The sequence below is a fragment of the Hemicordylus capensis genome, chromosome 2, assembly GCF_027244095.1.
Source record: "Hemicordylus capensis ecotype Gifberg chromosome 2, rHemCap1.1.pri, whole genome shotgun sequence".
Classification (NCBI taxonomy): Eukaryota; Metazoa; Chordata; class Lepidosauria; order Squamata; family Cordylidae; genus Hemicordylus; species Hemicordylus capensis.
The window spans coordinates 427,100,103-427,124,890 of record NC_069658.1 but is presented as its reverse complement, the minus strand read 5'-3'; the positions used below and the strand labels follow the sequence as shown (position 1 = coordinate 427,124,890).

General features: G+C 44.7%; 1 protein-coding gene across 1 annotated transcript; it reads right to left on the bottom strand.

Moving 5' to 3' along the window:
• Positions 1-10,495: 10,495 nt before the first annotated feature.
• Positions 10,496-24,251, bottom strand: LOC128345226 (17-beta-hydroxysteroid dehydrogenase type 6-like). Its single transcript, XM_053296844.1, has 5 exons — positions 24,183-24,251; positions 17,075-17,392; positions 14,806-15,064; positions 14,294-14,457; positions 10,496-11,011 (listed from the first exon to the last, which is right to left on the bottom strand). The coding sequence occupies exons 2-5, from the start codon at positions 17,385-17,387 to the stop codon at positions 10,791-10,793; spliced, it is 957 nt and encodes a 318-aa protein (XP_053152819.1). The 5' UTR covers positions 17,388-17,392; positions 24,183-24,251; the 3' UTR covers positions 10,496-10,790.
• Between the last annotated feature and the right edge of the window lie 537 nt (positions 24,252-24,788).

Genomic DNA, 24,788 nt, shown 5'->3' with positions numbered 1-24,788 from the left:
GATGGACCTCTCCAGATTATCTCAGTGGGCGGTGCGGTTCATGACAAAGAAGACGTTCTCTTAAATACCCAGGGCCCAAGCTGTTTAGGGCTTTATAGGTTACTAGTAGTTTTAAGCCCGTTAAAATAACGGGCGCTAGTACCTTTTTTTTGCTGTTGTTGTTTCCTTTATTCCTTCTCTGTCTCTCTTTGGCCCTCCTTTCCTTTTATCTTTTTCTCTTTCTGTCTTTCCGTTTTCTTCCCTTTCTCTCTCTTCCTCTGTTTTCTTTCCTTCCTTTCTTCTCTCTCCCTCGCCCTCTTTTCCTTCCTTTTTTCCACCTCTGCTAACTCCCATATTTCTGTTTTCTTGGTCTTTTCCTCCTTTCTTTAATGGGCTCGCTCTTTGGGGCTGGCTGCTCCTCCCTCCCTTCTGTCTTTTTTTGGTCCTTCTTCCTCATTTCTTTCTCCTTTTTCTTTCTCCTTCCTTTATTCTCTCTTTCCTACTTTCCCTCCCTCCCTCCTTGTTTCTATTGTCCTTTCCCCTCCCCCCTCTCTCTTTTCTCTCCTTCCTTCTTTCCTTCTTTCCATCTTCCTATTGTCCTGTCTCCCTCCCTCACTCCTCCCCCCCCCTCTCTTTCTCTATTTCTCTCTCTGTCTTTGCCTTCCTCCCTCAGTCCCTGGCCCATGTTAGCTAGTAGACTTTTGGTGCCGCCTATTTCTGCTTCCTTTGGCTTCACTGCGTCCTCCTCCTTTTGGCTGGGCCCAGTGCCTTCTCTGGTCTGGAATGGGGTTCTTTTTCTGATTGTTTTCCCCTACTCTCTCTCCCTGTCTTTTGACCCACACTTGTGTATCTGTTTTCCTTTCTCCCACCCCACCCTCTTGTTTTCTACCCTTCCCTCTCTCCCATGCTCTTCTTTCCTTTTCCCTCTCTCTAGCCCCCCCCCTTTGCCCCCGCCGTCTTTCCCTTCGCCGCGGCTTCTCTGTGCCATCGCCATCACCATTGCCTTGCTGTGGCCGCCCCTGGCACCCAGAGTGCTGCCCACCCCCGCTGTCTTTCCCTTCCCGGCGTCCGCGCCCGATGTCCGTCTTTCCCTTCCCCAGCGTCCGTTCCCTTCCCCACTCCCAGAGTGCCGCCCAGAGTGCCGTCCCCACCAGCCAGAGTGCTGCCTGCCCCCACTCCCTTCCCGGAGTCCTTTCTCCAGCCGGATGGGCAGAGGCAGCTGCAAGAGAACTGGCCAGAGTGCCGCCCCCGCCGCCCAGAGTGCTGGCCATCCCCGCCGTCTTTCCCTTCCCGGTGTCCTTTCTCCGGCCGGGCGGGCAGAGGTGGCGACCGGAGAACCGGCCAGCATGGCCGCCTGGTGTCGGCGGTCGTGTCTCCCTCAGACTGTTCTGGGCATGCGCTTCATGCATGCCCAGAACAGCCCAGGGAGACACAGACGCAGACCCCAGCATTCTAAGGCACGGACGCACACTTACCATCTTATTATAGAGGATAACCAACACCTTGTATTTTGCCTGGAAACATATTGGCAGCCAGTGTCACTCCTTCAATACAGCAGTTATATGGTCTCTCTGAGATGACCCAGAGACCAACCTGGCTGCCGCATTCTGGACCATCTGTAGTTTCTGGATTACATACAAGGGCAGCCCCACATAGAGCACATTGCAGTAATCCAGTCTGGAGGTTACCACTGTTTTGAGGTTGTTTATCTCAAGAAACAGACGCAGCTGGCATATCAGTCGAAGCTGATAGAAGGCACTTCTGGCCACTGTCTCAACCTGGGACACCAGGGAGAGGCTCGGATCCAGAAGCACCCCTAGACTGCATACCTGTTCCTTCTGGTGAAGTGTGACCCCATCCAGAACAGTCAGATCAAAATTGTCTCTCAAGTTTTGACCCCACACAATGAGTACCTCCGTCTTATCTGGATTCATTCTCAGTTTGTTAGCCCTCATCCATCCCATCACCAACTCCAGGCAGGCATATAGGGAGATTATGCCCTCTCCTGATGATGCTGACATAGATTTGGGTGTCATCAGCATACCGATAACACACTGCACCAAATCTCCTGATGATCTCTTCCAGCGGTTTCATGAAGATGTTAAACAACCTTGGAGACAATATGGAGCCCTGAGGCACATCATACAAAAGTTCAGATTTTGAAGAAGAGCAGTCTCCAAGGGACACCATCTGGAATCTGCCTGAGAGGTAGATGTGGAACCACTGCAAAGCACTGCCTCCCACTCCCAACCTTCTCAGACGCTCCAGAAGTAGTATCGAAAGCCATCAAGTGTCAGTAATCTGGCCACCCAGTAGGGAAGTCTAGGATGATAGTTCATAAAAGACCAAACTGGGTAGCAGAAGCGAAACACGGCTCAGAAATATTTCGCTCTCTCTGGCTCAGGCTGAAAGCTGTCGACACTAGGGATGACATACATTGCCTTCCAGCGGCTAACTGCAAGCTGTAGACGTGCTTTATAGTTCAAGCTGATAACTGTCAGCTGGCAGGGATTCAAGGCTTATCTGCCCTCAGCAAGAGGCACTTACTTCTCCTGATTGATTCCAGATGTGCCTGCCGCCTTGTGACCCGTCTCTGCTGTGGAGTCAGTGGGGGTTGCCTGCAGAGCTCATCCTCCAGTTCATCAGTCCCTGTCTCTGCTGCTTCAGACTGCTGTGCCTACTCTGAGACGTCAACCGTACCTGCCTCAGCCGTCTCATGGGAACCAACATTCGGGCTCTGCCCCTCAGGCACCCCTGCATCAGCTGAAGGGCTGTCAGCATCCCCTTCCTCCTCGCTATCTGGGAGCGAGGGCATGACACCAAGAGGTCCAAAAGGTCCAAGAGAATCACACTTCCTCTGTCAATTCCCAATTGGAGATCATCCATCAGGCCGACCAAGGCAGTCTCCACCCCATAGCCAGCCCAAAAGCCAGTTTGAAATGGGTCTATATAATCAGTTACCTCCAAGACTGTCTGGAGCTGGGATGCCACCACCCTCTCAAATTACCTTGCCCAGCCACGGAAGGTTGGAGACAGGCCTGTAGTTGCTCAACTTTGAGGGATCCAAGTTAGGCTTCTTCAGAAGCAGTCTAGTAATTGCCTCTTTAAGACAAGGAGGCATCCTACCTTCCCTCAGAGACACATTTATAATCTCTACCATGCCTTCTACAACAACCCCACTGCCAGATAGTATAAGCCATGTTGGCAAGGATCAAGAGAACAGGTGGTAGGCCTCACCATTCCAATCAGCTTGTCTACATCCTCAGGAGTCACAAACTGGAACTGATCCAACCTAATCACACAAGAGAAGTCACTGGACACCTCCATATCAGACACTGAAGTAATTGTGGAGGAGTCTAAGTCGGCCAGAATACGAGAGATTTCCCCCCACAAAGAATTCATTAAACACATCACAGAGGGTAATTGATGGTTCCAGATTCTGATTCAAGGGAGGAGCGGCACATACTAGCCCTCTCACAACCCTGAACAACTCTGCTGGACGTTAACTTGCGGATGCAATACAGGCAGAAAAGAATTGCTTCTTTGCTGTACATATCGCCTGAGCATAGGTCTTCAAATGATCCCTATGTTGCAATCTGTTGATTCAAGCCGAGTCTTTCTCCACTTGTGCTCCAGTCGTCTACTACGCCACTTCAGCCCCCATAATTCTTCCATATACCAAGGGGCCAGTTTTGAAGCCAGTTGGAGAGGACGCTTAGGAGCAATCATGTCTACTGCCCTGGAGAGTTTGCTGTTCCAATTCTCCACCAGGGCATCAGCAGGATCACCAGCAGAGCCAACACTTAATCCCTCCAAGGCTTCTTGAAATCCTATTGGATCCAATAACCTTCTCGGGTGGACCATCCAAATTGGTCCCTCACCCCTGCGAAGGTGGGAAGTGATTGTGAGTCCAACCTTAACCAGATGGTGGTCTGTCATGACAATGAGGAAATCACAGGATTGCCCACCCATGGAAAACCACCCTGCTCAGAGTGAAAGACCAAATCAAGCATGTGACCTGCAATGTGCACCGGTCCTGAGACCACTTGAGATAGGCCCACAGTTGTCATGGCCGCTATGAACTCCTGAGCTGCCCCAGACAAATTGGTCCCAAAATGAATATTGAAGTGCCCCAGCACCATAAGCCTGGGAGACTCCAACATCAAGTCCGAGACCAGAGTCCGGTTAGGGACTCTGTTGAGCAGCGGGGCAATCGGTACACCAACAGAAGTCCCAGTCTATCCCTGGCCCCCAAACCTAAGTACACAATTACACAGTTGTACTCAATATGGTATAACTGAGTACCATAAGTAATTGTGTACACAAGTATTCAATATGGTCCGACACTTTAACAGGGATCCTGGTAAGGGAAATGTTATTCCTATAGATCACAGCCACTCCACCTCCCCGCCCATGGTCCTTCATCCGATCCTCAACAGAGTATCCTGGAGGGAGAAGCTGGGACCACACTGGGCCCCCTGTCTCCCCCAGCCAGGTCTCTGTAATACATACCAGGTTGGCACCTTCATCCAGAATCAAATCATGGATGATTTCTGATTTGTTCTGGACTGTAACACCCAGGACCTGGTGCATGATGTCAGTGTCATCGACCCTTTAGGGAACAGTGAACATAGTGTGATCAAATTCACCATACATGCAGGGAGAGAATCACCAAGGAAGTCTAATGCAGACACTTTGAATTTCAGAACAACAACAACAACAACAACTGCAGAGGGTCTTGGATGATATAGATTATCTGGACCCTTTTCAATCTGGCTTCTGCCAGTGGATTACCTACGCCAGGAACTGGACAGGGGGAGTGTGTCCCTGCTGGTTCTGTTGGACCTCTCAGTGGCATTTGATACCATTGACCATGGTATCCTTCTGGACTGCCTCTCTAGTATGGGCATCGGAGGTAATGCATTGCAGTGGTTCCGGTCCTTTTGGGGGGGCAGGGTCCAGAAGGTGGTGCTGGGGGACTACTGCTCGGCTCCATGGCCACTGGCCTGTGGGGTCCTGCAGGGTTCGGTTTTGTCCCCCATGCTGTTTAACAACTACATGAAACCGCTGGGAGAGGTCATCCAGGGACTTGGACTGAATTGTCAGCAATATGCAGACGACACTCAGCTCTATCTCTTCTTGTCACCTGATCCTAGGGAGGCAGTGGATGTCCTGAATTGGGGACTGAAGTCCATGATAGGTTGGATGTGGGCTAATAAACTGAAATTGAATCTGGACAAGGCAGAGGTAATGTTGTCAGTAGAAGAGCCAATCGGGATGAGGAGATTTTACCAGTTCTGGATGGGGTTGCACTCCCCTTGAAGGAGCAAGGGTTATTACAAGCTTGGGGGTATTACTGGACCCGGCTCTGCTTTTGGAGGCTCAGGAGGAGGTGGTGGCCAGGGATGCCTTTGCACAGCTTTGGCTAGTGCACCAGCTGCGTCCCTTTCTCGAGAAGGCAGATCTGGCCACAGTTATCCATGCCTTAGTCACTTCATGGCTGGATTACTGTAATGTGCTCTATGTGGGGCTGCCCTTGAAGAATAGCCGGAAACTGCAGCTACTGCAAAATGTGGCAGCTGGGGTTTTGTCTGGAGCTGCATGGTGGGAGCACATCACACCCATTTTGAAAGAGCTGCACTAACTTTCAGTTTGTTTACGGGTCCAATTCAAAGTGCTGGTTTTGACCTTTAAAGCCCTTAATTGTTTGGGCCAGGGATACCTGAGGGACCACCTGCTCCCAAGGGTTGCTGCCTGCTTGACGAGGTCATCTGAGGGGGCCCTGCTGTGGGTGCTGACAATGAGGGAAGCTCAGTTATCATGCACATGGGACAGGGCCTTCTCTGTTGCTCCCCCAGATTCTGGAATCCTCTCCCGGTGGCTATTTGCTCCTCGGTCTCCATCACAGTTTTTAGAAAGCATGTTAAATCTTGGCTTTTTACCCAGGCTTTTATATGATTGTCTCTGCTGCTGCTTCTTTGTATTTTGTACTGTTTTTATGCTTGTATTTTAAATTTTTAATCAGATTTCTTTTCTATTTTAGCTTCATATTTTGTGTCATTTTTACAATCTTGTTTTTAATTTCTGTGTGCCTTGGGATTTTTTTAATGAAAGGCGGTATATAAATTTAATAAAAAAATAAATTAATTAAATAAACAACAACAACAACAAATATTTATATACTGCTTTTCAACAAAAGTTTCCAAAGCGGTTTACACAGAGAATTAATTAATTTAATTAATTAATCAATAAAGATGGCTCCCTGACACCAAAGGGCTCACAATCTAAAAAGAAACATAAGATAGACACCAGCAACAGTCACTGGAAATACTGTGCTGGGGGTGGATAGGGCCAGTTACTCTCCCCCTGCTAAATAAAGAGAATCACCATGTTTAAAAGGTGCCTCTTTGCCCAGTTAGCAGGGATTAATTTCAGAAGAAATTAGCAGGGAAATTAGCAGGGGAATTTCAGAAGAGGAAACCCCCACAATGAGGAATATGGGGGAAAGAAAGGTGAAAGAGAAAATCAAGAGAGTCACTTCGCTCCAGAATGCATGGAGTTTACTCAAAACCACAATACTAGAAGCCCAGTTAGACTGTGTACTCAAAATGAGGAAAGGTACCACCAAGTCCAGGAGGATGCCAGCATGGCTAACAGGTAGAGTCAAGGAAGCCATACAAGGGAAGAAGACTTCCTTCTGAAATTGGAAGGCCTGTCCAAATGAAGAGAACAGAAAGGAACACAAACTGTGGCAAAAGAAATGCAAGGTGACAATAAGGGAGGCAAAAATAAAGTTTGAGGAACATTTAGCTAAAAGCATCATGGGGAATAACAAAAACTTCTTAAAATACATCAGATGCAGTAAACCTGCCAGGCAGGTGGTTGGACCATTAGACAATGAGGGAGTGAAAGGGATTATTAAGGAGAATATGGAGGTTGCAGAGAAGCTAAATAAATTCGTTACATCTGTCTTCATGGTAGAGGATACTGAGCATATACCTGTTCCTGAACCAGGCTTTTTGGGGATGGAGGCTAAAGAACTGAGTCAGATAGAAATGACAAGAGATGATGTTCTCAACTGTCTGGAAAAACTAGCATATCACCAAGGCCAGATGGTATCCATCCAAGAGTCCTCAAAGAACTCAAATGTGAAATTGCCAACCACCTTACAAAAATATATAACTTATCCCTCAATCAGACTCTGTATGTACCGGAGGACTGGAAAGTAGCCAATGTAACACCAATTTTCAAAACGGGATCCAGGGGCAACCTGAGAAATTGCGGGCCAGTTAGCTTAATGTCTGTTCCAGGTAAATTGATGGAAAACATCCTCAAGGATAAAATTGTAAAACGCATAGAAGAACAGGCCTTGCTGGCAGTGAACCAGCATTGCTTCTGCAAAGGTAAATCTTGCCTCACAAACCTTTTGGAGTTCTTTGAGAGTGTCAACAAGTGTTTGGATAAAGTATACCTGGACTTCCAAAAAGCTTTCGACAAAGTTCCTCATCAAAGACCCTTGAGAAAACTTAGCAGTCATGGGATAAAGGACAAATACATGTGTGGATTGCTAACTGGTTGAAAGACAGGAAACAGAGTGTAGGTATAAATGGAGAGTTTTCACAATGGAGATCCCCCCAGGGATCTGTACTGGGACCAGTGTTTTTTAATTTATTCATAAATGCTCTATAAGTTGGGGTAAGGAGTGAGGTGGCCAAATTTGCAGATGATACCAAACTATTTAGGGTAGTAAAATCCAAAACTGATTGTGAGGAGCTCCAAAAGGATCTCTCCAAACTGGGTGAGTGGGCAACAAAATGGCGAATGCAGTTCAGTGTTCGCAAGTGTAAAGTGATGCACACTCCGATGAAAAACCCCAACTTCAAGTATACACTGATGGGATCTGAGCTGTCAGTTACTGACCAGGAGAGGGAGCTTGGAGTTATGGTGGACAACTCGTTGAAAGTGTCGACTCAATGTGTGGCAGCTGTGAAAGAGGCCAATTCCATGCTAGGGATCATTAGAAAAGGGATTGAAAATAAAACTGCTAATATTATAATGCCCTTATACAAAAGTATGGTGCAGCAACACCTGGAGTACTGCATACTATTCTGGTCACCACATCTAAAAAAGGACATTGTAGATCTGGAAAAGGTGCAGAAGAGGGCAACTAGCGGCGTAAGTTCTATTGAGCAAGAGGAGACAAATGTCTCTAGGCCCACAGGGCCTAGAGGGCCCCCCAAGTCCCCTTAGCCAGTACCCCTTGCTTGCCTGCTGGTCCCCTCTCCTGCTAGCCCTTCTGCTCTAGCCAGAGGAGCGAAGCAGCCTGCCAGCGGCTGCAGCCCCTTCAGTCTCCGCCTCTCAGCTGTTCAGCGGGTGGGTGGGACTTCCAAAGAGTCCTCCGTGCAGGCCTCCCTGAAGCCTGAACTCAAGTGCTGGCAGGCAGGAAACAAGGAAGGAAGCAAGGAGGCAGGGTGGCCAGTGCTGGCTGCCCTTGCCCATCACAGTTCTGCCCAGCTTTTGACTCCTCAAGCTTAGTAATGGAGGTAGGATGTGATTTCCTTTTTGTGGTTATTCCCCCCCACCCGAATATTTAGGGATTGCTTGCCATAGAGCTTTAATATAAGGTGAGGGGGGATATAGGGAAGATTGAAATGACTCTGAATATTTAATTCAGAGATTGGGGGATTTGCTGGTTTAATATATATATATTTTTTTAAATTAAAAAGAACTGTTTTTTTAAAAGTAGTTCCACCCCAATATGGAAGAATCTGCCCTTTTCTTTCATTAAAAAAACCAACCCCATTTCAGCCCCAGCCTTTAGATGACCTGGAATGACTGGGCATAGGGCTTTGGTTCTGAGCAGAGAGATGTGAGAGGAATGTGTATATTTAAATTGAAGTGGATTGGACAAATGGTTGGTAATATTTTTAAAATTTAAAAACCATCCAAACAAAAAAGGCATATAATTGACTTGTTTCGTGACAAAACATTACAAAGTCCTTTAGGTTTCAGTGAAATGTACTTCCAGCTAAATGTGGTTAGATTTGCTGCCTGAGGCTTTAGTTCTCTACACACTTACCTGGAAGCAAACGGTACTGAATTTGTTAGGACTTATGAGAAAACATACCTATGATCGCATTGGATGGCTGAAAGTCTCCTTTGTTAATCAGCAGTGAGGGGCCCATTTTAAAATCTCATCTCCAGGCCCACTTCAACCTTGCTACGCCCCTGAGGGTAACCAAGATGATCAGGGGCCTAGAGCACCTTTCTTACGAGGCAAGGCTACAACACCTGGGGCTTTTTAGTTTAGAAAGACAGCTGCGGGGACTGATGATAGAGGTCTGTAAAATCATGCATGGTGTGGAGAAAGTGGGTAGAGAGAAATGTTTCTCCCTCTCCCATAACAACAGAACCAGGGGTCAACCCATGAAATTGATTGCCAAGAAATTTAGGTCCAACAAACAGAAGTACTTTTTCACACAACACATAATCAACTTGTGGAATTATCTGCTACAAGATGTGGTGACAGCCAACAACCTGGATGGCTTTAAGAGAGGTTTGGAAAACTTCATGGAGGAGAGGTCTATCAATGGCTACTAGCCGGAGGGCTACAGACCACCTCGAGCCTCAAAGGCAGTCTCCAAGCAATACCATCTGGAGTCTGCCTGAGAGGTACAAACAGAACCCCTGCAAAGCAGTGCCTCCCACCCAGCCCCATCAGACACTCCAGAGGTATACCATGATTGATGGTATCAAAAGCCACCAAGAGATCCAAAAGGATCAACAGTCACACTCCCTCTGTCAATTCCTAATAGGAGATCATCAATCAGGCCTACCAAGGCAGTCTCCACCCCATAGCCAATTTTAATTGGATCTAGATAATCTAGATAATCCATTTCATCCAGATCCATCTGGAACTGAGAGGCCACCACTCTCTTAATTACCTTGCCGAACCATGGAAGATTGGAGATAGGCCTGTTAATTGTTTAATTCTCAGGGGTCCAATGTAGGCTTCTACAAAAGAGATCTAATAACTGCCTCCTTAAGACAGGAAGGCATTCTGCACTCCCTCAGAAGCATTTATGGTATCTAGTATGCCCCCTCCAATAACCTCTCTAATGGAGAGTAAAAGTCATGTTGGACAAGAGTCAAGAGAACACGTGGTAGGCTGCACCACTCCAAGCAGCTTGTCCACATCCTTAGGAGTCATAAGACTGAAACTGATCCAAGCTCACCCTATAAGAGGAGTCATCTGTGATAAGTGTGGAGTTCAGGTCATCCCAAATACAAGATATTTAATCCACACACAAAATTCATTTAAAACATCACAACAGGTAACTGCTGGTTCCAAATTCAGATTCAGGGGAGGAGGGGCATGTACTAGTCCTCTCACAACCCTGGACAATTCCACTGGATGTGATCTTATGCTTTAATATGCAGTAAAGTGCATCTCCATGCTAATAAAAGCTTCATATCAATCATACATAGCCGGAAGAAAACAAGAAGTATATTTTAGAAGAAAACAAGAAGTATATTTTAATGTGATATGCACAATTGTCGATGATTATGTGGCATTCTGGCAGTGGCAAGAAATACTGGAAAGAAATGATCATAAAATACAAATTGTTTCAGAATTTAATTTTGAACCCTGCTGTGAATCTTTGCCATCCAATGAAGCCTAAATTGATGTCCCTACCTTGGGCTGCACTGGACACAAATCTGCCTCGTGATATTTAAATATGAGTGTTTGGTGTTCAGTGAGGGAGGTTGCAATCCTACTCTTATGCCTCCCTGCCCGCCCCTGACCTTCTTCAAGCAGCCTGAGCAGGTTTTGGATACAACCATGTGAGCACCAAGTCCACTAATGCTGTGGGCAGATAAGAGAGAGGAATGTAGAAGAACTGGGCGTCCCAGCCTCCAGAATAGCGAGTACGGGGATACTGGGATATCAAGGCATGCTCCATGCAGTCAGTGACTAAGAAGAGGTCTGTGCAGCATTTAGTTGTGATTATCTGCTTTGATATCTCGTAAACTGTACGTAAAAAAAGAAAGTGGGGGAGAGGGGGAGAGAAGAGAGTTATATTCATTTTATTTGTGATCCAAAACTAAAGAAGAACAAGAAATAAAATAGCCCTAGGTGTGTATACACACACACACACACACACACACACACACACCCCTTTTAAATAAACAGAAACAGATGGAAGAGATCTCTCAATTACTTCTGTTTCAGAGATATAATCAGAATCTGGAAAATATCTGCCTATTCTCCAAGCATTTAAAACAAGTTGTTCTGGTAAGAACTAATCTGCCTACTTTCCTTTCATTATAATCTTATTTAATAATTACGCCCTTGAGCCGTTCCTATGTGTCCCTACACCTATAGCAAATTTGGTTCAAATCAGTTAGGCGGTTCACAAGTTAGCTCACTTGCGCCTCAAATGTTTATGCACCCGCCATCTTGAACGGAGGTGGATGACATCAGCCACATTCACACATAACATCGTTCTGCCCTCCCTGGCACACCCATGCGGTCACCTGTCCTCATTTGGATGTAACTGGCAGGACCCCTGTTGCAGTCAGGGAGAGTGCAGAGAGGAGGGGAACTGACTGCGTCAGCTTCCTTCTAGTATGGACAGCCCACGCATCCAATCGCAGTCAGAGTGAGGGAGAAGCTTCCTCCCTCAACTCCGGTTACAACTCAGTGTGCTGTTCAGATATAATGCTGCCAGATTACAACCTCATGTAGAAGCGGCGAAACTCACTACAAACCGAAGGTTCAAATTGGATTTTCAGGAGGGAAAACTCAGGTCACTTTGAGGTCTGAACCATGATTAAACGCGTTCGGACATATAAACATTTCAACTACAAGCCCTTTCAACTCCGGTTTCCTGTTACATGTGAATGGGGCCATCATCAGAAGCTACGCCATTGAGGTGTCCTTATGTATCAACTATACCAAATTTGGTTCAAATCGGTTAGACAGTCCATAGTTTAGCCCACTTGCAGCTCAAAACGTTTTCACATCTTGCCATCTTGAATTGGGGTGGATCATCACAAACTATGCCCTTGAGGTGTCTCTATGTGTCACTCACTATAACTGTACCAAATTTGGTTCAAATCAGTTAGGCAGTGAATCAGGGAAAGCCCACTTGTATCTCAGATGTTCACGTATCTGCCATATTGAAATGGGGTGAATTACATCATCACAAACTACGCTGTTGAGGTGTCCCCATGTGTGCCTACAACTGTACCAAATTTGGTCCAGGCATTGCAAAATTGATGGTTGGGGACACACACACACACATGGACACACAGACACACACAGAGAATGCCGGCTGATTTCATAAGCTTACTGGGTGATCTTACAGAAGCTGCGTGATCTCATCCTGCTTTCTGCATGAGACCTGATTTTTAGCCTACTTTCGAAAGTAGGCCTAGAAAAGAAAAGAAAAGAAAGGAGGACAGAAAGCAGGACAGATTTAAAGAAGGGGAGAAACATGTAAACCACTGGCAAAGGCAATGAGAGGCCTGGCAATGGCATAGAGTTAGGCCTGCCTCCCACAATGCAACACTATCAGATCAACTACATAGGGGGAGGCAAATCCACAGAAAGGCCTAGGGGCCTGTCCATGTATTACAAACAAGAGTGCCACTATCACATATTTACAAGGCTAGACCATAAAATATACAATTGATTTTTTTAGTCTACTTCCCTTAAGGGTTTGGGTACAGTTGTAGGGACACATAGGGATACCTCAAAAGCATAGTTTGTGATGATGTCGTCCACCCCAAATTAAGATGGCAGATGTGTGATCATTTAAGGCTGAAGTGGTCTAACTTGTGAGGGTGCTAATTATCAATTAAGATTATAGTGTAAGGAAAGTAGGCAGATTACTTCTTACCAGAACCACATGTGGTCACCTACTTGTGTCTGAAAACAAAAAGGAACTGACAATTGTAAACTTTTCCAGACTAGTTGCTTGCTGGCTTTTCTTACTGCCCACAGGCAATCAAGCAGTCATTATTTACAAGTCTAATCTGGAGATAAGTTGTGAGGGGGTGTTCAACTGTGGCCCTCCAGCTGTTTTTGACCTACAACTCCCATCATCCCCACATCCTGGTCACAGTGGCCAGTAGCCAGGGATGATGGGAGTTGTAGGCCAAAAATAGCAGGAGGGCCTCAGTTGGACACCCCTGACTTATGGAATGCTTGGCCAAATGGTAACCAACTTACCATGAAATATCCCCCACCTAGTCTGTCTATATCTTCCATGTAACGTCTGCGACAGGAAGGAGGAGAGACATGACCAGAAGATACATTCCTTGCCTGTACTAGTCTGTGATGAGTGAAGGTACTTGGACCAGAATGTGTGGGAATGGAACACACAAACCACACAGGCCGAAGAGGAGGGTTATATCTTGAGGGACGATGATTAAATTAAAATGCAATGGGGAGGTTAAAAATTGAGCTGTGATGGTGACAATGTACAGGACTTTGACGGACTGTGAAAAGGGCAGTTGGGGGCTGTGAGAGCAGGAGAAAGAAGAATTGGGAAGGTTTTAGTTATCAGAAACTGTAGGGCTCTACTGGAAATGACTGGGACGTCCAGGGAGAGCATCTAATAACTGAATTGGAGTCCCATATGCAACATCTCTATTTTAAGTTGGGGTAGTAATAGTGTGGGGGAAGAGAGAAGAAAATACAACTTTTCTGGTAGAAAAGTATACCTTGAACTGGGTTCATTTATGCCCCTTTGTGTTCCAGGGCCAGACTGGGGGATCTGAGAGGGCGGTGCAATGTATGTGGGGAGGGCGCCAGGTTTTGAACTGAATGGGTAATTAAGGGTGGAAGTATTCACTGCTGCCGAGTGCAGCGGGGCGCAGGGGTGCACCGTGGGTGGGATACACCGAGAATATGCCCTGTGGGCCAGTCTGAGCCTGTTGTGTTCCATCTTGTCCAAACTATTCCAGTATTGACACCTCCCCCACAGTTTTGTTTGTTTTATTTAATTTCCCCATTTAGAGGTGATTGGAGATTGCATCCTACATTGCTTAGGAATTATAGTGTGCTTTTTGCCTGTCACCTAGACTTGTCAAAATGGCAGACCACCCAGCTGAAAGTTGCTGGGTTCCACTTTTGGACCAAGATGAGGTGGCAAACACCCCATCCTTCAAAGGGATGGGGAGGCCTTGCTGGCAGGTAGAAGGCAGATGTATACTTTTCACCCCATTGGCTGAACAGATTACGAGCATCCCTGCCCACCAGGAAACCCCTCCCATTCTTCTCACTCAGACCACAGAAGGGACTCACGGTTGTCAAAATAGGTCTGGCCATAACTATCTTTGACCTCTTGTGGGATGATGACCCACAGTTGCTCCAAATTGTCAAGACAGGACTGGATATTGGTCATGGATGTTCTGAAATACCCCGGTTCTACTATGGCTATTTTCACCCCGAATGGGAGAAGCTCACGCCTAGAAAGAAACAATAAGTGACAGGCAGCTGTAAGAAATCAACACAATTGTCATTTTATAAGAGGTGTTTCTGGAGATTAGGGTCCACGCTTGTTACTGATTATGGTTTTCAAAATGTTGATATTATTGCTTGTTTGGTGTGAGAATCCAGTATTCATATTCAGTAACAGTGGATACAAGTGGGGCCTGCAACAGTTCGAGAGACTCAGGTTGGTCACTCCTAAAATTAAAATAACCCAAATTTATCATTACTTTCTTTCTCTTGATCTGACTTTATCTTAACTCCAGAGATATTTAGTGCTTCTCAGCAGCTTGATTATTTTGGTGCTAGAAGAGGTAGAGGATTACCTGAGGGAGTCAGAAAAAGCTTCCACTCCATATTTAGACGGACAGTAGCCTCCTCCATAAAAAGATATTCGGCCCAGGATGCTGGCTACGTTGACTACCCTTCCCCTGGCCTTCTTCACCAGGGGCAACATATGCAGTGTCACATCAATCAAACCAATCAGGTTGACATTTAGCACTTTCACAAAGTCCTCTTTAGTCATCCACTCATTAGGAACCGCGGGATGCCCGATCCCTGCATTGTTTACCAAGCCCCAGAGTCCTGCAGAAAAGAGGTAGCAAACAAGCATATAAATATATAAACAGAGCAAATATTGAACACCCAGCATGAAAGAAGCAACAGCTAGTTAGTATGGAAAGGAATACGTTGTTCTCATAAGAGTACACTTAGTTTCGCTGGGAGTTTCCAAATGTTTGTATTAGCAAAACTTTGTAGGCCAAGGGAAACCTTCCTGGCTAAAAGGGAACAGTCATGTAGACATGATGACAGGGCAGCCATGTTATTTGCAAGTATTGCTTTTAATTTAGCACTTTGGCATTTTGGCACTTAAATATTTTGGTGTTGGTAGGGGACAAACCTAGGACTTTGAGATTGAGAGTTTCAGGCTCCTTGAACTGAGATAGCAAAAATAACAGAGTCTTGTGACACCTTAAAGATCAACATATTTATTGCAGCATCAGCTTTCACGGACCTCCACAAAGACTTAGATGTTATATCATCTTTAAGATGTCACAAGACTCTGTTATTTGTGCTGCAATAGACTTAACACAGCTGTCCCTCTGCAACTGAGCTAGGACACCGGTGCCTATGCTCAGATGAGCACCGAAGAAACCCTTGGAGTGTGTGGGGAGATATTTGAAAATGTGCTTGAGCAGTGAAAAAGATTAGTTTGAATAAGTAGCAAGCTAGCTGAGATAGATGGCGCTTTTCGTATCTAGTACATTCTGTTCCTTGCCTTGAAGTTACTTGACTCTGGGGTTATTTTCACAATCAGCCAAAATCAGGCTAGGAGAGCCTTGCCCGATTTTTGCTGATCGTGTAAAACACCGGGCTCTCAGGCGAGCCCGGTGGCTTACAAGTGGCTAGCCCACTTTTGTAGCCCTCCCTTTAGCCCGGGTTTGCAGAGCAAGCGCTCCACAAACCCAGGGTTCCCGATCGTGAGTAGCTGCGGCACGGCTCCACACTGCAGCTACTCATAAGGAGACCCCCGGAGGGGAGGCAAAAAGCCATCTCCTAGCTCCCGGAGTCTCGCCAGCAAGCCCTGCGCGCTCATGCAGGGCATGCTGGAGCTTCCGGGGGCCGATCAGCCCCCGCTTCCCCCAGCCCCTGCCGGCTCCGTCACGGAGCCGGCCATCGTGTGGGCGGCCAATCCGGCCGCCCAGGGCTCCCTCCCTGCTCGTGTGTGGGGAGAGCTGGCTTAGCCCACTCTCCCCGCACACTCGCAAAACCCGGGTCTCACTGATTGTGAGACCCGGCTCTATGTGTGGGGAGCGTAGAAATAGATTGGGCCAAACAAGCCTATCCTTTGAGAAGTGTGGGTGAGAGAAGTCATACATGAAAGTATCTGGGATCTTTTGAGTTAAAAGGGGATGTATTGGCTTGTATGCAATGTGCAAGTGTGGAATGTACTGTTATCGCAATATAAAAGAGACACGGAAACTGCTAGAGTGCACGGCCGCACCCAGTGAGCTTTGATTGCTAGAAAACTTTTAAAAAGCTCTGTTTAAAAGTGTGATACTGGTGCCTGGTGTAAATTACCCAACCAAGGAACGAATGCAGGGAGAATCCCTGACTTCCAACAAGTCGCCATGTGACCAGAAAAGGACAAGTAAGGCCTGAATTTGATAGCTGATTTGTATGAGGAGCTGACACAGTGCAGGTGAGCCAGGCAGGCTCATTCGTCTAGGTTACAACAGCTTATATTTATGTATGTGTGCGCGCCATTCACCTTTATCAACAGCTTGTGTGCAGATGTTAGCACATTATCATTTTTATTTCAGGCTGTGAAAACCTTGCTGATCTGTGCATACCAAGCCACTGTTAAAGGCACAAGACCAGGCCTGGCTGCATTTTCTGGCCAGCAAGCAACCTTAGGAGACAAGCTAGTGGCTTGACTGGCCCTCCAGTGCAGAAACAGAGGAGGCAGCAGGCATACCCCATGAGGTTCTGAGGACAGAGGATCTAGCAAGCCCCGAAGAAACACTGCCTTACACAACATGGCTTACCCTTCCAGCCCAGAACTGAAAGACCGGGGAAAGTTAGGAATTGTACCTTTGTTCCCCACACATCCTTTCACCCATTCGGTTGCCGCCGCCACACTCTCCATGCAGCTGACATCCAGAATAGTGGTTCTCAAGCGCTCTGATGAGACCCTCTCCAGTTGTTCTGCCCCTTTTGGGGTGAGACAAGCTGCCAACACTCTCAGGCCCCGGGCATCCAACTGCCTGGCCAGCTGATTCCCAAAGCCAGAGTCACAGCCAGTGATGAAGACATATTTCTCTGTCAGGTTGTCCACAGTCTGTCTCTCCCGGTACCATCGGCGAAGGAAGTAAAGGCCCACCAGGGCAGCCAGGTACAGCCACATGCTTGCTGTACAAATAAGACAAAGCCAAATTCAGGGTTTTTTTGCTCAGAATTCCAGTTTTTTCTCTCTTTCAGAATTATATTTAAATGTTAACTATTCGCACCCCCCTCAAAAATAGTATAAGGCATTTATAAAAATTATCATTCATAATGAATTCAAAGCTAGCTAATTTTATACAAACATTAATAACAGCCAACCCAGAGACACATAAATTACTCATTTATAAGTTCAATTTTATGCTAAATATGGCTATTCATCTGGAGCAACGGGAAGGACAGTCTGTAAACATTGCACAAGTCTGTAAACATTGCACAAGTCTGTAAACATTGCACATTGCCTGTACTTCATTCATTTCATTAAAATATGTTAGATAAGATATGTAGTTAATTTAATAATTCTTTAAAATACTACACCAGTATTCTAAATCAAAAGGAGTCATTTTGGTGTTACATTTTATTGGTTTTTATTCATTTATTCGATTTCTATACTGTCCTTCCAAAAATGGATCAGGGCGGTTTACACAGAGAGATAATAAATAAATAAGATAAATAAGATGGATCCCTGTCCCCAAAGGGCTCACAATCTAAACAGAAACCTAAGATAGACACCAGCAAGAGTCACTGGAGGTACTGTGCTGGGGGTGAATAGGGCCAGTTACTCTTCGTCTGCTAAATAAAGAGAATCACCACATTATCTGGGAAAAGAGGCACCTTTTACTGTGGTGATTCTCTTTATTTAGCAGGGGGAGAGTAACTGGCCCTATCCACCCCCAGCACAGTACCTCCAGTGACTGTTGCTGGTGTCTATATTATGTTTCTTTTTAGAATGTGAGCCCTTTGGGGACATGACCTCCATCTTATTTATTTGTTATTTCTCTGTGTAAACCACCCTGAGCCATTTTTGGAAGGGCGGTATAGAAATCGAATTAATAATAGTAATAATAATAATATAACAACAACAACAACACGCACTACCTTGTCGTGGTTGTGGGGCTTGTGTGCTCTGAGGAAGGTGAGAGCTATGCTAGAGGTCCAACCATACTGGACAGGTCTCACCAGAGGAGCCAGACAAAGAGTGCCTCTCCCATCAACAATATGGTGAGACGTAACTTTAATAAATCTATACCGGATCGGTCGTCGCCCGGGTCAACAAGGACCACGCCAGATGCTATAGTCCCTGGACATCTGGTGGCAAGTGGGCAACAGGACTCAGGATCTTCAGTTGAGCAACCAGGGCTGAAGACAGCAACGTTACTGGAAGAAACGTCGCTTAACCGAAAAAAAATATATACGAAAAATGCCAACAAGGAAATAATGATCTGCTATTACAAGTCTAGTCCAACTAGAAGAGGTTACTTAAAAAGAATGTACCAGATTTGGAAAGAGAACCATCCAGATACAGAAATAACAGAACAAAGGCTAGCAGAGCAGAGAAGATACATAATAAGAAATAAAGTATTCACAGGAGTTGAGCTGGAAGAACTGGAAAGAGCAACACAGGCTCAAGATATGGAAGAATTACCACCAATTGAAGAAGTTGCTCAGGCGCAGGTGGAGGAGGTGTTAGAAATCGAGGATGCCACTGTTACTGAACTGCTTCAAAATCAAAACCAGGCAACCACCCCTTTGCCTTCACCTCAAAAACCCAAATGCTGTTTAAAAGAAAAGCAACAAGAACTAAAGCAAAAAATAACTGAGCACATGAACCAAACAACCACGAGGGTTTGACTTCCAGCTCTAAAAACAGTTGCCAAAAAACAACTTGCTCAGGCATTAAAAGATGTCAGTGCTGCACTTGCAGAGATAACAACCAAGAATTTGCAAGAAACAAACCAACTAATGTACAGTGCAGCAACAATAACAACACAAGAGCTCGAGTATAAGATCAGTGGACCTGTAAAAAAAGAAAGCAGTACATCACCTAAATGGAAGATTAGATTAGAAAATAAAATCTCCAGGCTTAGATCAGATGCTAGTAAATTGAAAGATATGAAAGACAAGAAGCTGAAGAATGAAAACACCAAACAGTATCTGATCCAAAAATACCACCTAGATTCAAGGAAAATTAGAGAAGTCCTGGAAATAATCAAGCAGCAAATAACAGCAGTGTCAAAGAAGATTAGCAGGTATGAAGCCAGAATTACACAACACAGGCAGAATCTCCAATTCCAGTCGAATCAGAGACGTTTCTACCAAAGCATAGAAGGAGAAACTGCAAGAAACCTAGAAACACCAAATAAAGAAGAAACAGTGCAATTCTGGGGAAAATTATGGGACAATCCAATAGATTATAATAAAAAAGCAGGCTGGATGAAAGAGGTCAAAAAATGTAACCAACAAAGGCAAGATCTAATAATAACACCAGAATTAATAAGTGAAAGAGCAAAGAAAATTAAAAATTGGACTGCTCCAGGCGACGATGAACTGCATGGCTTTTGGCTTAAACACCTAACAAGCCTTCATAAACAACTATCAAAACAGTTCAATCACATTTTGCAAGGAGGTGATATTGAACAATGGCTAACAACTGGGAAAACTCATCTCCAAATGAAAGACCCAGCAAAAGGTGCAGTTCCAAGTAATTATAGACCGATAACCTGTCTGCCAACCATGTTCAAATTATTAACTGGAATAATAGCAGATGAAGTGATGCAACACTTATTAACTAACAAACAGCTTCCAGTTGAACAGAAAGGAAATTGCCCGAACACCAGAGGCACAAAAGACCAGCTGCTGATTGACAAAATGATTTTAGAAAACTGCAAGAGAAGAAAAACCAGTCTAAGTGTTGCATGGATTGACTACAAGAAAACCTTCGATTCATTGCCTCACACATGGATACTAAAATGTTTAGAAACAACTGGTGTCAGCAAAAACATTCAGATATTTATAAAAAAAGCAATGAGCATGTGGAGTACAATCAATGGCGAGACACTTGGACAGGTAAGCATTAGAAGAGGCATTTTCCAAGGGGACTCACTATCCCCTCTGTTGTTTGTAATCGCCATGACCCCACTTTCACAAATACTAAACAAAACAGGTCTCGGATACCAAACATCTAAAACATCAAGTAAAATCAACCATCTGCTGTACATGGACGATCTGAAGTTGTATGGAAAGTCCCAGTCAGAAATCGAATCACTGCTAAGCACTGTCCGTATATTCAGTAGAGATATAGCAATGGAGTTTGGACTAGACAAGTGTGCTGCATTAATAATGAACAGAGGGAAAATAAGAAAAACAGAAGGAATAGAACTGCCCAATGGAAGCAAGATCAAGAACCTGGAAGAGAAAGAACCTTACAAATACTTGGGCATTCTGCAGGCTGATAACATTGCAAACACTGAAGTTAAAAGAAAAATGGGAAGTGAATACATCAGGAGAGTTAGAAATATCCTCAAGTACAAACTCAATGGCGGGAACACCATACAAGCCATAAACACCTGGGCTATACCTGTTATCAGATACACTGCAGAAATAATAGACTGGAGCCAGGCTGAGCTAGAGACGCTGGATCATAAGACCAGGAAAATCATGACCATCAATCATGCTCTGCACCCCCGCAGTGATGTAGATAGGCTATACCTCCCTCTCAGCTCAGGTGGAAGAGGAATGCTGCAAGTCCATCAAACAGTAGAGGAGGAGAAAAGAGGCCTTGAAGAATATATAAGGGACAGTGAAGAAGATGCACTTCAAATGGTCAAGAACGAGAAACTATTCAACACCAATTAAACAAAGCAGGCCTACAGGAAAGAAGGAGTAAAGAACCGAGCAGAAAAATGGAAAAATAAGCCCGTGCATGGTCAATATTTGCACAATATAAGTGGAAAATCAGACATCACCAAGACCTGGCAATGGCTTAAGAATGGCAACTTGAAGAAAGAAACAGAGGGTTTAATACTGGCTGCGCAAGAACAGGCACTAAGAACAAATGCAATAAGAGCAAAAGTAGAAAAGTCAATAACAAACCTCAAGTGCCGCCATTGTAAAGAAGCAGATGAAACAGTGGACCACCTAATCAGCAGTTGTAAAAAGATCGCACAGACTGACTGCAAAAAAAGCCATGACAAGGTAGCAGGGATGATACACTGGAACATCTGCAAAAAATACAAGCTACCTGTAGCCAAAAATTGGTGGGACCGTAAACTTGAAAAAGTGGTAGAAAATGAAGATGTAAAAATATTATGGGACTTCCAACTACAAACAGACAAACATCTGCCACACAATACACCAGATATAACTGTAGTCGAGGAGAAAGAAAAACAAGTGAAAATAATCGACATAGCAATACCATGGGATAGCAGAATAGAAGAAAAAGAAATAGAAAAAAATCACCAAATACAAAGGTCTACAAATTGAAATTGAAAAGCTGTGGCAGAAAAAGACCAAAATAATCCCAGTAGTAATTGGTACCCTGGGTGCAGTTCCAAAAGACCTTGAAGAGCACCTCAACACCATAGGGGCCACAGAAATCACCATCAGCCAATTACAAAAAGCAGCTTTACTGGGAACAGCCTATATTCTGCGATGATATCTATAACAACTGACAATAAAATTTGGCCATCCCAGGTCCTTGGGAAGGACTCGATGTCTGGATAAAACAAACCAGTCAATAACACCTGTCTGACTGTGTAAACAAGAAGAAGAAGAAGAAGAAGAAGAAGAAGAAGAAGAAGAAGAAGAAGAAGAAGGAGGAGGAGGAGGAGGAGGAGGAGGAGGAGGAGGAGGAGGAGGAGGAGGAGGTGTCTCTTTGCCAAGTTAGCAGGGGTAATTTTATGTACTTATCTCAGGATGTAAATGGTGACCATGCCAAGACTCAAGCATTCAAAGCTTTAATCCCAAGCACCAGATTTGTAGGGTCAATTGTAGAATTTAGTGGAGATGAAAATGCCCTCCACACTGCTCCTAAGCGTGAGCTTTGATTTGGTATCTTGACCAATCTTATCTGGTATCTTCACCTTAACCAATAAACACCACATTTAAATCAATGAATAGCATATTTATTCACCAATAAATAGCAAATTCCGGTATTGGAAAATGGAGTGGGGTGGTAGTCTGCAGTTGCTGAGAAATCCATGACAGCACTACACACAGCTTAGACAAAGTTAAAAACAGAACCTGTATATTAGAAAGTGTTGGGATATAAAGTCTTGGTGTTTAATGCTCAGGTATATAGTCTGGTAAAAAGATCATCCCCAACATTTGTTGATAGATATCCAGAGCAAATACAAGTCAACAGGACAGCACATCAGTTATTTTTGCATAATTTGCATAATATGCAAATTATTTGCAAGGTAATTTGCATAATGTGCACATTAGAGTACCCAACTTTGGAATGCTTGAATATGGCAGCCCTAATTGTCTGGCTTCTAAATTTTGGGGCTGGCTCCTAGATCCAAAGAAAATTTGTCAAGGCTTGTCTTAGAAAAAGCTTCTGCTGCATTTTTGCAGTCTCTCCCATTATTAAGCCAATCTGTTAACCATGTTTTTTTGGCTGTATATTTCTGTATACTAGGCATTCTGCATCCTCTGTTGTTCCATAAGTCCTACACAGTTTTAAAAATTAATTTGCAGTTTATTTGATGCCCATGAACTGCAGATTTAATACACACACACACACACTTAAGAGAATGCCTTGCAGCATCCAAAGGGTTAAGAATAGAACAAAGTCCTGCTTATCCTGTGTACCCTGCAGTTCATTGCACCCTTTCCTGGGTGGATGGCACTTTGCATAATGTGGTCAATGTACCCCTAATATAGGCTGGAATAAACTAGCAATGTTGTGTTGAAATTAATAAATATCTTTAGCTTATGACTCAGGCATTATTTAAGTAAATACAAGTAGGTAGACCCATGAAATCTTTGTTTTCAGAGAGTGTAGTTTTGGCTGCCATAAAATGATAGCTAAAAAGGTTATTCTCAGGAGCATTCCGATGTTGCAAGCACCATTTTGGAGGCCTGTTTTTCCCTTGCTGGTTGGTTTTCTGGCACTGGCTTCCAGTTGGCTTGCTAATAGCAATCTCCTTGCTTCGTCAAGGGTTGTCATCATGGGTTGTCATCATGGGCAGCTGTACCCCCATTGGTTGGGGGAAGGGAGGGGGTAACCCAAAGGAGGAAGTTGCTTTAGTTGAGCTTATGGCTATGCTTGCTGCTAAGGGTGCTGCTGTGGCAACTGTGGCAATGTTAGGAAGTAATAATTGTGTGAGAGATAGCAACTTCTGCCAATGATGTTACTGCAGCACAGGCACTGTGGCTGGCAGTGGATTCTGGGTCAGTGATTCTTGAACTGTCCTTGAAATGTGTGTTCTGTGTTGGGAGCCTTTCTGTGCCCGTTGGCAGCTGTGAAGCTGATAGCACTGCTATTCCCCCTCCTCCATTTGGCTGCCTCTTGGGCTGCACCCGCCCATCCCCCAGCAGCTGTTGCATGTCCCTCTGAGCCCTTCCTGACTCCTGAAAGGTAATTACTGGGGTTATCCTGACCTCTGGAACCCCCAGCTTCTCCCAGCATCCTGCCATTTGACTGGGTAAACAACCCTGTCTCACGGAGGAGGAGGGTGGGAAATACCGACAGTAGTATTTGATGGACCTACGGCTACCTGTTCCAACAAACAATGATGTTTTGAAGCAAAGGTTGCTTTTTAAAAACAAAGCAGCTAACTCTACTACGACACAATGTGCTTACTCAAGTTGCGTTAGAAAGGTCTAGCGAGGATTTAAGACACTAGCTTAGTTTAAAGGTAACTCTCCCCCAAAGAGATCGTTAAATATATACTTTAGAATAAAGGCGTTGCCTTACCTCAGAATTCAGCTGGCACTTTAACCATCCAATTTGTCTGAAAGAACAGTGCTCTGAAGGTAGATAGGTAAGATGTATTAACCCATGCTATCATTCAGTTCCACCCAGAAGCTGTACAGAGGCTCTTGATAGGCTGGAAAGTTGATATCAAGGAAAGGAGAAAGTCCAAGGGACTGGGTTTGATCTTTGCATAGGCAATTACCCTGGTCTGGATGCAACAGGGCCTTAGCCATGTTCGTCCCACCTGCAGGGAAATAGCTCTCATTTGCTCCTTGGGACAGAACCACTCCATTAATGATTTTCTTCTGTCAGTTCATACATACCACAAACTGTCTCTTGCTACAATCAGAGTGCACAGCGAGGAGCAGATCAAAATGATCCTTCTCAATAAAAAATCATTTAAGTCAATTGGCCTACTTCCCTGTTTCATTTTTTCCTTAATTTCTCAGAACAGATTAGGACATATACACATACTTAACATGAGAAAAATATATTCTTGATTGTAAATAAAAAAGATTATAGAGCTTTCAATTTCTGGGAAATTCAAGGTCATAGACCATGGAAACAAAATTCAGTATACCTTCTCAAATAATGCATTTTGCTTCC

Coding starts and splice junctions, on each gene's coding strand:
- LOC128345226 (XM_053296844.1), bottom strand. CDS start 17,387: ATGTGGCTGTACCTGGCTGCCCTGGTGGGCCTTTACTTCCTTCGCCGA. Junction 15,065..17,074: donor AGGATGTGTGGGGAACAAAG/GTACAATTCCTA, acceptor TCTTTTCTGCAG/GACTCTGGGGCTTGGTAAAC. Junction 11,012..14,293: donor CCAGACCTATTTTGACAACC/GTGAGTCCCTTC, acceptor TTTTACGTACAG/TTTACGAGATATCAAAGCAG.